Source organism: Staurois parvus, unplaced genomic scaffold, assembly GCF_062004578.1.
Source record: "Staurois parvus isolate SC_StPar_1 unplaced genomic scaffold, SC_StPar_1.0 ptg000530l, whole genome shotgun sequence".
Lineage (NCBI taxonomy): Eukaryota > Metazoa > Chordata > Amphibia > Anura > Ranidae > Staurois > Staurois parvus.
Window position 1 is genome coordinate 12,964,251 of NW_028318326.1, and position 15,750 is coordinate 12,980,000.

General features: G+C 37.7%; 1 protein-coding gene across 4 annotated transcripts in view; it reads right to left on the reverse strand.

The window, feature by feature from the left end:
• The window catches only part of LOC149451646 (E3 ubiquitin-protein ligase UBR3-like), a 207,428-nt gene that overhangs the window by 140,942 nt on the left and 50,736 nt on the right, over nt 1-15,750 (reverse strand). For 3 of the 4 annotated variants that reach the window (XM_089690539.1, XM_089690540.1, XM_089690538.1), the window contains exons 14-18: nt 14,325-14,466; nt 10,759-10,860; nt 9,347-9,520; nt 8,370-8,402; nt 1,544-2,007 (exon numbers count right to left, since the gene is read on the reverse strand). In XM_089690539.1, the coding sequence (XP_089546665.1) occupies nt 1,544-2,007; nt 8,370-8,402; nt 9,347-9,520; nt 10,759-10,860; nt 14,325-14,466 (915 nt within the window). The remainder of the gene's footprint in view (nt 1-1,543; nt 2,008-8,369; nt 8,403-9,346; nt 9,521-10,758; nt 10,861-14,324; nt 14,467-15,750) is intronic. The other variant, XM_089690541.1, reaches the window with a different exon arrangement.

The window sequence follows — 15,750 nt, forward strand, 5'->3', positions numbered from 1 at the left end:
ATATACATACATACATATATATACATACATATATATATATACATACATACATATATATACATACATATATACATATATATATACATACATACATATATATACATACATATATACATATATATATACATACATATATACATATATACATACATACATATATACATATATACATAATATTAATATATATATATATATATATATATATATATATATATATATATATATATATATATATATATATATATATATATATATATATATATATATATATATATATATATATATATATATATATATATATATATATATATATATATATATATATATATTATATATATATATATATATATATATATATATATATATATATATATATATATATATATATATATATATATATATATATATATATATATATATATATATATATATATATATATATATATATATATATATATATATATATATATATATATATATATATATATATATATATATATATATATATATATATATATATATATATATATATATATATATATATATATATATATATATATATATATATATATATATATATATATATATATATATATATATATATATATATATACATACATATATATATATATACATATATATATATATACATATATATATATATACATATATATATATATACATATATATATATATACATATATATATATATACATATATATATATATACATATATATATATACATATATATATATATACATATATATATATATATATATATATATATATATATATATATGTGTGCGTGTGTGTGTGTGATTTTGCACACCCGTACCGCCCAGTAGCATTATATCTGCTATAGGTGGTTGGGAAGGGGTTAAAACACTTTCCCAAACAACTGACATTTTTAAATAAAAATATAAATACAAAATATGTTTCACGTTTTTTTATCATCAATTGATGCTGACCTTCTGCAGCCCGCCTCTTGTCTAAATGCACTGCAGTGATGGCTGCATGGCATTTTTTTAGGTTGCATTTCCTGATGTTGACAATGGCACATTTAGACTCTATGAGAACATGTGTGCCATAGTAGCAATGAAGGAATACAGTTAGGAGACAGGGACAAAGCATTGTCAGTCATCCTAAAAAAAGGAAGCAGCCGAACCAGGACCTGAATAGCAGAGTCACCAGAACTTTTAATGTAAGCTGCAAATTTAAAATATTAGGAATGATTAATGAAATTATATAAACATGTAAAAGCTTATATGAAATTTTAGTGTTTACATATAAAGTAAAATGAGTTTTTTTGTGGCACTGATCAAAGGAACATCAGTTTGGTCCCTATCAAGCATACAGGAAGAAAACGGATTTACCTTGTACACAGATGCTCTTAATGTTATTGTTCAAGTATTTGACATACACACATTTTTGAGTCCTAGCCATAGACATTTCTATCTTAATGATTAAAATGCATATAAAAAGCTTTAAACATGCTGTTTGACTGCAAATTACCAATTATGGCAACAATAACAGACTGCTTACCTTTCTTCTTTGTCCAAGGTTTTTTTTTCAGTAGGGCTAGACTTCTTGGGTGGAACAGGGGGTGCAGCCTTCCGGCAAATCTCATCAATGCTGAGTTTGTTTAAATGGCTCTGAATTGCTGCTTTCAATAAAATTCGTTCTACAGCAGTCACCCCATCTCCATGTACATACTTGGAAAGATCTGCCTGAGCAAGGCATTCTGAATCCATAACCCAGGGAGGGCAGTAAGAGTCCGTCTTACCAGACAGTTTCTGGTGAAGCTTAATAAGCAGAGACAAAACACTTTCTTTCACCTCTAAAATCACTGTAGTTAACTGAGGCGTGGAACCAGGTGCTGTCCATTTTAGTGCAGATGACTTTGGGCGAACAACTTGATTGGCCTCATTGTTGCTGCGATTTATTATTTCCTGAAACTTTTTCCGCCGTTCAGCAACCAAGCTGAAAACTTGAGCCGTTCCTGAATTCTGAAGGAGAGAAAAGAGTAAGGGCTTGTTTAGGTGGGCATTGATGTCAAACACTAGCTTTTGCATTTGAACAACACGTTGCTCAAACGCATGCATTTAAAAGGCTTCATTCTATCTGCTTTACTTGCAATTCAAATATATCTCTTCTGGAACTGCTACATCCACAGGAATGCAACACAAAACTGATCAAACATCAAAACTGGTAACCACACTAAACCATAGAAGTAAAGGGGAATCTGCTGATCTGTTTTTGATGTGCATTTGCAACACAGCAAAACAACACCAATCTATATGATCCTTAAGGTATTTTAAAAGTTGACCTTTTTTCCTGAAGACTTAGAAAACCCAGGTGCATGCCAATCCAACAATATCTTTAAGTCCCCCTGGGAAGGCTACATGACCAGTACCTTCCAGGGAGATCTCATTTGTAAATCATAGGATCTCTGGGATATAGAATTTCTTTTATTTTTCAACAAACAAGATGTGTCAAGATAACACAGAGTGCATATGTAAGATTAAGCACAGATGCCATTAGTTGACAGGCACAGAATAAAGACAATGAAGCAGTCAATGATGTTCTTTTTAAAACAGCAGCGTGGGTTTTCAATCTGGGGAAAAGGGGTGGGGAGCAGAACACTGGCACTAAAACAATAACAAAGAAAGGGGTAAGGAACTGTAACTATTAGTTTTCAAACTAAGATTGCATGGGTGTTATCGGTTATTGAGGAGGTGGTGGAAAGGGTCTACTTTAATACAACGAAAAAAAAATATACTAGAAATAAAAAAATGACTACTTAGTCTAGCAAATACTATATGTTAGGATTTGAAAGTCAGTAGTCAGGCATTATTCATGGTATCACTCTACATTACCTTGTACACATGAAAATATTAAGTAGATGTCACAGCTGTTTTCCCCCATCTGTAGAAATCATTGCCGCTAATCAACATGCATTACCTTTTACATAACTGCTAGGTAGCCAGCATTCTTGATATCTGATAAATATTTGGTTTCCTGACCTTATAGAAAGAATTTTTTTTTTTTTAGAAAAAAAACGGTCACCGAACCAGGGGCGGACTGACAACTCATGGGGCCCCTGGGCAATAGGGGATCATGGGGCCCCTGTGTCCTTGCCCACACTCAAGGCACACCCACAAAAGCCTATAAAAAAAGGTACCAGGGGCATTTCATGGGGCCCCCTACTGACCTTGGGCCCTCGGGCAGTGCCAGAGAGCTTGAATGGTCAGCTCGCCCCTGCACCGAACACAAAACTATGGTCCCCAAAGCACAATAGTAGTATAAATTGAGAAAAGAAAGGGGTGTAGCGCCTTAACTTTGCACTTACATTTAATAGATACAGCATATATCGCCTTTCTCATATACAGAGAACCTTCAGCACTTCCCCAAGAAGGCTGTGCACTCCAAACAGCAGAAGTGACAGCGCAGACGTGAAGCCTATTCCAACGCGTTTCACCTTCACTGGATGTCATCAGATTTTGCCTAACTGTGCCCAGCAAAGACAAAATGCGTTGAATGGGGCTTCACATCCACTTCCGCTGTTTGGAGTGCACAGCCATCTCGGGGTAGTGCTGAAGGTGCTCTATGTATATGAAAAAGGTGATCTATGCTGTATCTAGTGAATGTAAGTGAAAAATTGTTGTTTCTGGCTGATAAAGTGGTATTACACTGTGGGTGTATATAATGCTTGTTCTATGGGGGCAGAGCTGGTCTGAAGGAGCTTTATAATCGGAGGAGGAGAGAGAGAAGAAAATATCATCATCTGGAGTTGAAATAACAAAAGAGCATTGAGACGTTAATTTAAGGGGGTCACATACTCTGGTGAGTGCGTTTTAACAAGGGGAAGTGTGGAAAGGCCCGTACGAGCAAGGTACACTCTATATGGAGTGGAGCACTATCTATTGGCAATAGAGTGACAGTCTGCACTAAACTGTTTCACATGAAGGTTGATTGGACTATATAAACTGGTTTCAGCACCAAAATCTCTCTCTCTCTCTCTCTATCTATATATATATATATATATATATATATATAAACTTTATTACAGCACTAATAGATATGTCTAATTATTGCACACACAGTATATATCACAATGTTCTGGTATTAATGGTAATATATTTATGATTTGCAGACTTTTTTCATAATAGTTGGCTATTAGGAAGATTTTATCTAAACTTTAAGGTCTTAGAACGGTGCATTGTCGCATCACAATATGAAAACAGCCATTTTGCCACTAGACAGAGTGTACACTTTAGGCAGGACCCTACAGTGACATCAGGGCCTCACTATCACTTGCTTTGCTCACAGAACTGAATAAAGTTCTTCCCTGTATTTTGCCTACTGAGTATTTTGGAGAGCACATCTCCTCTCAATGTCATGGGACTACATTACATGTTACTAATTGAGTTTTCTGCACTACTCTCCTTCTCCAAGGCTAAATTTTAAAATGGGAAGCATGGTAACCATGTTATTTGAAGTGATTTTAGGAGTTGATTTATGTAACTCACAATCTGTTTTTAATAGCAAATGATTTCAATATGTATGTACCCAGGGCTTCTCATCTATGCAATGTTAAACAAGCAACATTTTTTAATATAAAGCTCTAAAAATGTATAAAGTGTGCAGAAAGTTAACTAATTTGTACACTAACCAGCTTAAGGGTCAATCCATTTAATAAAGCAATTATATAGTAAGCATTTTACTAACAGTCCAGTAACTTTGGAACTGGCTGTCAACTCTGCCTTCAGTAATATCAGCTGAAATAGCTCATCACAAAACAGAACTGGTCAGAAAACGAAGGAATAAGCTTTCAAAACACATGTAACCCGTGTAAAGCGACTGTTTGCTGGGAGCAAGATTTAGAGTAACATCTCCCTATAACTCTAAACAGAATACTATGAACTAAAGAATGAAAAACAGGGCATGCTACATGTTGCTGTCAACTTTCATACAGTGTGCTGTGAAAAGTACTTATTTCATTCTGTACTGTGCTCATCAAAATGCAATGCACAACACATGTAACCCGTGTAATCCAAACACCTGTAGATTGAAGGCCTCAGGTTCCAGCAAAATTATCTCATTACTCGGTTTTCCTTTGACAACCAATTTCCTTTACAGTGAGTCCTATACAAATAAGTTTGGATGTATTTATAGGCCAAAATGGAAACAGTGGGGTTGATTTACTAAAATTGGAGAGTGCAAAATCTAGTGCAGGTGTGCATGGTAGCCAATCAGCTTCTGACTTCAGCTTGTTCAATTAAGCTTTGACAAAAAAAACATGAAAGCCGATTGGTTTCTATGCAGAGCTGCAGATTTTGGACTCTCCAGTTTTAGTAAATCAATCCCAAAACCCTTTACTGAATTCTTAGTACAAACAACTTCTCGATCACCATTTCAGAGCACTGCTACAAGGGCAGAAAAGGTCATCAATAACTCTAGTATATATATTGCATAAAGATTGGCAATTATGCTTAAGTGATGCAGAATTGAACAAATGTGGCATTAATGATTACACTTCATTTACATAGAAAGCCACGCACACAGCAAGTGCTGGATGATTTATAGCCAATACAGATGCAGTCCCGTACAATGCCATTCATCCAAATTAATTTACTTTGCCTAAAATAAAGTCCATAGAGCTCTCAGTGAGTTCTGAAATGCTCAAGCAGAATAATTTCTGAAGCTGGGTTCCATTCTCCTGAAGCCTATTTTCTATAAATGAATTGTACCTTCCAGGATTACAGGTGGCTTAGGCACCTGTCAGATGTCAAGTATGGAGGTTTGGTTATTACACTAGTGTACAAAGAACATGGCGAATGAGCCATATCTGTTTGACAGCTGTAAGTAATAACATGGCAGAAGTAATTGTTTGTAGATATTTAAAAGCTTAAAAGTGTATCTAAAATTAAATTAGTTCTAAAGTCATCACATTTGTTTACCTTAATGTATTCCCTGCATTAAAGTAAAAAAAAATGTCCCAGTAGCAGTATCACCCCTTCAGCCCCTAAATATTTCTGTATACCCAAGTCCTCACTCGATCCATTGTTGATGCCCATCTGTAGCAGCCGTCTCCTCTCTCTGACATGACAGAGAGGCAGCAGAGGAAGCCACTGGTTTGGGGGCAATACCATTGCAAAGAGCAGGTAAATATAATGTTTGTTACTTTAGTTAGAACATTTATCCTTTACAACCTCTTTAAAACTCTTTTTTGCTGACAGGTATTTAATGCAGTTTGTGTCAAATGACCCAGAACCAAAATGAACAACAGAAAAGTAAGCGGTTAAGCAAGACCTCCTTATCTGCACACTTGGGTCAGTCACCCAAACATTTTGATGCCAGAAAGCAGGGGCAAGCAACTGCCATTTTCAGAGAAGTAGAAAAAGCAATGGCAGCCTGCAAGCTACACTCATGACTGGTTTCCTTTACGCCTCATGCACATAGGATGTTAAAAAAAAAAACAAATTTCTCCTAGAAGCTGTCCTCCTTGCAGCAGTGTTTTGGTTTTTTTTTTCTTTTGCAAAAAACCGCCTTACACTTGTAAAACTATCTAACGCTTTTACAAGTGTTTAGGCATGTTAATTCATTTCATTGGCCAGAATTATAATTTATTCTGTCCATTCAAATGAATTAATGCTCAAGCGTTAAACATGCCTAGCGTTTAGGCGTGTTTAGCGGCGTCAAGCGGTTTTTCTGCCAATACACTGCTGCTCCTGGACGCACTGACCCTGGGGTTTTTTTCCCTGCTGGTAAACGCTACGGTTACTAAAAGTTTATGTGTGCATGGACACACAGGCTAACATGAAGGACTGTTTGGAAGCAGTAAAAGAAAGAAAAAAAAAACTGATGCCCCTAAAAAGTGGCTGCAAAAACGCCCTGTGTGCATGAGGCCTTAAAGAATAGGCAAAGTGTGCTGCATAGGTGTGTCAAAGTGATATCAGAGTCATCATGATATTAAAGCAGTTTTAAAATGCAAAATTAAAAATGTAATATATTGCAGCTTACCAATCAATACAGTAGATGTGGTGTCTGCATTTGTTTTCCTTTAGGAATTTCCCCATTTTCACCCTATAGTCTGACCATTAACACATCTCCTACACTCAGAGAAAAAGCAACAGAGCCACATTTGGGCAGTCAGGGGGGACAGTGTTAGATGTACTAGCAGATTTAGATACACTGAAACTGAACTCCAGCTAGCACTTCATAAGCAGTTACAGCAAACAGTTTTTTTCTTCCTTTAAGGATAAAGGTTTTAAATAAACAAAAGTTGACCATTGTAAGCACCCCTGGTCAGTGGTAAATGGTTTGTCTCAACCCCCTAACTGCTACATCTGCAGGACAGCTTGTTCTGTTGAAATACAACAGATTTACTGGCAGGATCACCAGGTGAAAATAAAGGAAAGAAAAAAAAAAAAAAAAAAAGAATGCAGCCATCACATCAGAATCAGTAAACTGCAATTTAAAGTGGTTCTAAAGGCTCAAAGTTTTTTACCTTCATGCTTTCTATGCATGAAGGTAAAAAAAAAAAAAAACCTTCTGTGTGCCGCATCCCCCCCCAAATACTTACCTAAGCCCCCTCTCAATCCAGCGATGTGCACTGGAGTCTTGGCTATCCCGGGACTCCCTCTTCTCATTGGCTGAGACAGAAGCAGGAGCAATTGACTCCCACTGCTGTCAATCACAGCCAGTGAGCCAATAAAAAGAGAGGGAGCAGAGTCGCACCGTGTGTGAATGGACACATGGAGCAGCAGGTTCCCCCATAGCAAGCTGCTTGCTGTAGGGGTACCTGACAGGAGGGAGAGGCCAGGAGAGCCTGCGAGGAGGAGCCCGAGAAGAGGAGGATCTGGACTGCTCTGTGCAAAAGCACTGCGCACAGCAGGCAAGTATAGGCATGTTTGTTATTTTTTATTTAAAAGAATAAGCCTTTAGAATCACTTTAGTATGTTTATTTTTGTGTTGAAAACCACTTTAAGTTACATTGACACCATTAGCTTATGCGGCTATAATATTTAGGAGTGCTGGATATCTATAAAGTCTGACCATGATGCTCAAATGAAATAAAGCATGTCATAAGATCCCAGAATCTAATGCATATGCAGTGAAAAGATTTTTATGTTCTGAGGAAAAATAATGACTTTAGTGCAGATTACATCAATATTCATAAACCAGGAGAAGGCATTATTCATCATATTGAGTTAGTAGCACTAAACACCATCAATACTACCAAACACTTCTGAGAGAAAAGCTCTATTCTGAGATGTTAGAGAAATACACCATGCAGCATCATAAAGCTTTTCAAGATGCACTTCAAAGCCACAGCAGCACATGTATTCATTTATCACACGTCTACCTCTCTCTGGAGTGAGGATGGTCTTCTGGTATTCTGGCAAATGGATAATAAAGCAGTTTATTTCATGTGATCAAATGCTATTTTGAGATACAGTAAGTCCATATCATAAGTGAGATGCAAGATTAACTGCATTCAAAAATACATTGGTTTTACTGCCCATTTACACTGTTTGGGTCTGCTAAAAGTATGTTGATGCAATGCACTGCCATTCATTTTTAATGGCATTCCAAAGCACCTTGCTAAAGCAAGTTACAGCACACTGCAATGTAACACACTATACTGCATTAAATGAATGGACTGCTTTAATTCAACACGTTAATGTAACATACCAGACCATGACACTGTGAATGGGCCCTAATTTTATCTTAGCAAATCAAACACATTTGAAGCTTTCATTTTCGTTCTTGTATTTTGAGAACTGTTCTGGGATCATCAAGGATTCGGCAGTTCCTTCAAATTGTTCCAAAAAGTGTTATATGGAAAAAACATTAATCGGTATTCTTTTAGATGTGCATGCTCCTGGGGCCTGCTCATGGCTGACTGGTAAGGATCAGCAGGTATCATGCACATTTAAAGAGTTTCTAAAGCCAAAACTTTTTTTGTGGATAAAGTAGGCAAGTGGTAGAAGTAGGGAAGTCTATTCTCTTTGTTTTTGTGATGACTGTGACCAGAAAAGAAAAGAAAGATGGTTAGGGAAGGGAACTTTCCCCAGCAGGTCACAGATGGCAAGAAAATTCTGCCACATGATTCACCCACTCCCTACTCTATCCAGAAAACAGTTGTGTCTTTAGTTATACTTTAACAGGATGTTTTCTTCTATAAAAGACACAGCAATCACTCACTTTTCCTGTCCTTTTTAGCAATATTTTTAATAATATAATATTTAACAAAATGGCTACTGGTTACTAACTTAGTAACATAACTTTGAACCATGTACTACACCAGATCCAGACAATAAAATAAAAACAAAAACGTACGTGAGACGAGGGAGAGTGTCCATCTGAGCTAGTGCTTGCTGGAGGGTCTCTCCGTACCTCTGGAGCAGTGTCTGGTACTTTCACCCGTACATAATTTATCACATGGCGCATATTGCACAGTAAATTGCTGCCTGGAAACCAGCTGTCATGGCAGTGATCCGGCCCGGCAGTATCCTGAGAACACGCAATTAAGGAGAAAGAAAAAAAGGTCATTATCCATCTTTGGCTTATTACCATTTCAATAACTGGTAGGAGAAAGTCATACTGCCAGTGGACAGAGGTACCACACTGGAAAGTAGCTAGAAGTAATACCACCAGTGCTGGATTTCAGAAATATATGCCTCTGCTGTTTTTCACAAAACACAGATCTCCAAGATCTAGTAGTTCTACACCACATATTAGGAGCATTCAGCTTGGAAAATGTTAAAGTACTGTATATTTATGCCCATTCAGGGAAAGTTGCAATGTCTTCTGATAACTGCACATGACCCCCTCTTCTCAGCAAAGTATGCTTGCTGATCCAAGTTCCTTCTCTCTATTGCTAGAATAGAACCACAGTAACAAGTTTTATAGGAGGAGCAGTGTGGTGTGTTAAAGAGACTCCAGTCAATTTTTTTTTTTTTTTTTAATACTTTGGACACAACGGGGAAGGGGTAAGAACCTTATTTGGATTGGTTACCATCTTCCTGCCCCACATTATGGAGGCTCTCTTGTTTCTAGTAAGGACAAAAAATAATGGAAACAGGGTAGATACAAACACACACATTTTTAGTAGGCATGTGTGAGTATTTGCATGTGAAAGGGATAGATTAGAACATCTGACAATTGTTTTGGCTCATTGGGTTTCTGTCCCAGAGATAAGGAACAGGAAGTGAAGGAAAATCTCACTGGGGTCACAGAGAGAAAGCAAAATTAATAGCAGGAAATGTAACTCTTCCTTCTCTTTCTAATACAAAGCAAAATGTCTGAAGTTCAGCTTTAATGCAATGTAGCACTTTCACAATGTAAACATTCCATGTTGTGCATTTCCTCCTGCAAGCTATAATGTCGATTGTGTGTCAAGAAATTCTACTATAGATGTCTCCCGAGAAATTACGGATATAATAGAACATCAACAGAGAGCTGCTTGAGAGCGAAGCCCCAGAAACAGGACACTTACATCAGTGGATCACAGGATCAGGACAAGAGTCACATTTCTGACTCCCCTCTAAAATAACATAGCTTGATGTCCTGTAATATCTGCCTAAAGACAGAGGGAGGATATAAATGATGAAAGGAGGGAGGAAGAGAAATCATAAGTGCAGAGGGGTGGCAAGACAGAAAACATTAAAACATACAACAAAGCCGTGCTATTATACAGCAAAAAGACATTAGGAAACAAATTAAATCAATTTAAAAAAAATAACGAATACCTGGTCAGCAGGCTCTTCCTGAGAGTTCTCTAGCCCCAGCTCTATCAAATATAGAACCATGCAGAGGACATGTTCTGACATATTCTGATGATCCATCAAAATCTAAAAATAAACAGCAGAATAAAATGTCTGGTCTATTCTTCACACAATGCACAGGACGTTGGTGGTTATACAGATTTCCAGCTGCAGAAAGTTGCAATGGCCCAGCTAACACTTGGTTTTACCTCTGACTGCACATGGTTATATCTACCTCCATGACCCAGAGGTGGCATTCACTGCACAAGTTCAAAATAAGACATCTATCACATTCAGCTAAGCAATGGGTATACAGTCATTATGTCAATACATTCAAAAGACATTTTGTTTACAAGTACTGTCCACCAAAGAAATTACAAAAATAAACAATGAGGCTTTAAAAAAAAAAAAAAAAAGGGTAGCCTACTGGTAAATGCATGATTTTTGATGTAATGCATTTATTTTTTAATGGGGTCACCCTTTTAACCCAAAAAATATAAGCCTAAAAAAAAACAAGGTCGATGCACTCGAATTATCATTGATATAAGAGTAAACTATGAATGTTCCATAATTACAAAGCACACTGCCCTTCATGAACATTTTTTCAGCTAAGTATCTTATCTGAGAGCTGTGTCAGTTTTATTCTATTTTGTAAGAAAAGTTAAAATGTTAAACCGAGGGATTTATTATATGGAGAGTTTAAAGATCTTTTATCAGTTTTGCCAAAATCTGAACCCTGGTGTTCACACAATTTTCTTAGCATTCTCATTAAGGGTGCCTAAACAAGAGCACAAAGCTCTGTGTCCTTAAATGTGATGGTTCTCATCACCTGTCAATAGACCCCCAGTGGTCATATTTCCAATGAGCAGAGGTTGTGGCATTAAGGCTATGTTCACCTTGTAACGTATCACACTCATATTTAGGGTGTAAAATGTTCCAGCTTGTGCCCCGCTCACCCTTCCCCTGTGACAGCTGGCGTTCATTGTTATATTTCAAAATTAGCACAGCTGTGCAGGGATCTGCCTACACACTCACTTCATTCATTCACAGGAGTCTGTGAATGAAGAAGCTACAAGTCCCATCTGCCACCATGGCAGACAGCTTGCAGTTCTCTATAAGAGTGCTGGGGAGTGCCCTTGTAGTTCATTGACACTTCCTCTAGCTTTCTCACAGAGTCTGTACAGAGGTACAATTAAGAAAGCTGGAGGAGGTTTCTGCAGGAGCCTGACATTGCACATGCAATCCACTGATCATGGGTGCAATACTCTGCAGGCTCTTGGGGAAATCATATTAAATGCACAATTTTCTGCAAAACTATGTGCATCTATAAATATTTCCTAAAATGTGAACTTATCCTTAAAAAAACTAGAGTTGAGTGGAGCACATACTCTTTGTAATGTGAATGTTCCCTTAGCTTGGTGAATAAAGTGAAGCTAAGGGTATTCTGTAAATACCCAAACACGTGCAAGGAAAATCAATTAAAAATATTTTTGCTCACTGTGTGGACTATGATTTATTAAAATGAAAAGGCACTTTGCAACATGAACATACACCACTAAGATGCCCAGATATCGTGGACACAAAATTCAGAGCTTTGTCCTTAACATGCAAGTCTGTGTGAAAAATGTCATGTGTGAGATCCTCTGATGACAGAGGTTGCTGACAAAAAAAAAAAATGATGACTTACATAGCTGACAGATGTTAGTAGGCACGTCTTGCCAGCCACAAATGTGTAATAGGGAGATAGTACATTTACATAAATATATTATTTACATCATGGCCACATACTTTTGTACCGAATAACAATTAACCTCTTAAGTTTTTTTTTTGCTTTTTTTTTATTGTATAGCAGAGATAATAAACATATTTTGTATAAGATTATGTGCTAGTCTGTTAGGAGTACACTGAACAGCCTGGAAATGGATCATGCATATTTTAGAGCAGGTATTCTCATTCAAACGTTCTCAAACAAGGGCCTAGCCTGACCAAACTTTTGTGAGCCATGGCCCTACATTATGATAAATGTTACCCCTAGCACTAAATATATTGCTCTTTTGATTGCAAATTGAGTGCTAAACATTAAAAGCAAAAACAGCAGATGAATGGCAGAGCTGAAAGTAAATTCATATCAAAATGATCATCTGTAATAATTCAGCAGCAATGAAAAACTAGCAAAATAAAAAGGCAGTGCAGCTTGACAACTCATTAAAGTAGATCTAAATGCTAACTGGAAGATATTTAGTTTGCTAAAGCGCTGCATATCTACAAGGTGGTATCAAAACGTTTTGAGACTAGCTCTGTTTAAACGAAAGTTCTTTGTTTGCACAAAATAGTCCCCTTGCACAGCAATACAGCACTGCAAGCATTCCTGTCACTTCTGGAATATGTCCTAAAAGTCTTCTTTTTGAAGGGTGTCAAGCACCTACTGCTATTGGCGCTGGATCTCCGCAATGGTGTCAAAAAGGTGACCTTTGAACTGGATCTTCATCTTCCGTAGGAAGGCAAAGTTGGCAGGAGCCAAATCTGGCGAGTAGGGTGGGTGTGGAAGTGAGATCATTGCAGCCTGGGGACAAATTGGCAGCAACATGGTGCATGTTCAAATCACACATGGGGATTGCATGGACTGTTCCGTAGGACACACCGACAATAGTAACAATGTTGAAGCACTCAAAGCATGTGTGCCACTCAAGAGCCCTCAAACGACTCATTGCAGCCTTGCCGTAAACTTGTCAAATCATGTCAACCGTCTTTGTGGCAGATTCACCCACTTTCACGTTTGCCTTTTGTTTTAACTTGCTGTACATGATGAAATAGCACGTGGTAACGCACGTGGCCAGAATAGCACCAGTGAAACATGCCCTTCTCATGTCTGTACCCTACTCTAGGGGTGCATGTGACAAGGTGCCAACACAGGAACACAACTGGAAGACAGTTATAACAGAAGTGCCTGAAGAAGCACCTTTATGCCAAGATAAACAGGTTTTAAAGAAAGCTACAGATTAATGTGAAGTAACAAAATGCACTCATGTCCAGAAAGCACAAGACAAAAAAAGATCCAAAGCACACCCTGAGCACCAGTCTTCCCTAGCAGGAAATATTTGGGAATGGACACCATTCCCGCACCACTGTAATATTAGCATACCTCCAGGTTGGAGAATAGCAGTTTTAAGTTGGGTATACATGCATCGAAATTTGGCACAACAGGAACCAGCTAATTTTCAATGTGTGTGCATCCCTCTCCATTCAACAGAAGCCAGCCTAACAACTGGCTTCTGTTGAATGATCCTGTTGGAAAACCAGCATTCTATCTGCCACTGCAGCCAATGGCTGCAGTGCTGATCTTTGTATTCTGACGAGGAGGCCCACTGCCAGAATACGATAGCTTAGCGGGAGAAATTCTGAATCTGAGTTTTTACCATTTAACCCACCGGTTGAACAAAAAAAAAAAAAACTCTCAGTATATACCTAGCTTTACACCTTTTACTAGGCAGTGTTTGTCTTGAGTGCCCAAAGCTGAAATTGATGAAGACACACATACACTCTAGACGTACCTTGTACAGCAGAGTGAAGAGCACAATGTGTAAAGTTTTGCAGTGCAGGAGCCTCATAAGACCTTTGTAGCTAGGATGCAATGGGGTTCTCTTCTTGTAAGGTGGCCATGGATTTCCTGGACATCTTCCTATCTGTTTCAAACTAAACACCAAAATAAAAGCAACTGTTTACAAATATTACATGCGATGTAGGTTATATAGACTAAAGAAAAGCAATTTTATTATAATTCAAGTATTTTGTGTGACATTTCCAGTAATTATGCATTCTATGCATGAAGATACAAAAAACATTCTGTGTGCAGCAGCCCACTCCCCAGCACAAGAGCCTCCTTCTTGGCTGAGACAGCAGTGGAAGCCATTGGCTCCCGCTACTGTCAAATCACAGGCAGTGAGCCAATTAGGAAGGGGGGGCTGAGCCACACTGTGTCTGAATGGACAGGCAGAGCAGTGGCTCCAGGGTGAACCTGCTTGGGTATCTCCATAGCAAGCTAGTTGCTATGGGAGCACTAGGCAGCAGGAAGGGACCAGAGGTGCCCGCAGGGGACGTAAGAAGAGGATCGGGGCTGCTCTAGCCAGGCAAATGTAATATCACTTTAAGGTCTAAACAACAAGTCTAATTCCTGAGTGATTTTTGTAGTTCTACCAAAAAACAGTCTATGGTCAATCTGTTAAAACTACACCCTACAATCTGCTGTATTTACAGAAAAATGCGTGTTGCCTCGGTGGTCTGTCACTGATCTCCGCAACAATCAATCCGCAAATGATCAGTACAGAGTGTCTGTGAGTGACTGAATAATCATGGATAATATTTGGTCACACAACTTGCACCTAATTTAGACCTTGTCCTAACAATCTCTACCTCACACTGATAAGTTTTTAAATAAAGCAAAACAATACTTATGTGCAGAGTGTGCTAAACTACAGTCATAAATTAGCCCAGTTCCATTTACTGAAAGGGAATTATTGAAACATGTACTATGACTGTTATAAGCTTCTTTACTTTGCATATTGGTTTATCTTATTGAATAAAGCAGCTAAGCTACTTATACTGAGAGAAGGATAACTAAAGCAAATGTAAGGACCCCTTACAATAAAGCAACTTTCGATTCATTTTACAGCAAGCACTACAGACTCCGGCAATGTGAGTCACCAGACTTCCTTGAGCAGTTTACATTTAAAACTGTTTACGAAGATGCAGGATTTTCTGCGCTGCAGTTTTTTGGAAAGGTTTGCACATCCACATGGAAAGATCCTTCCTTGAGGAAAGGACAAGGTTACTTTAAGCCTGTTTTCAGCAGGACTTCAGGGAACTGCAGCATCCAATTAGCAAATAAATTGCTCTGGAATAAAGGTTAAGCAATATTTGCTCACGCTGGAAGGCAATGCATCATTCATTCTGACGGCTCATTCCAAAAACTCTACAAGA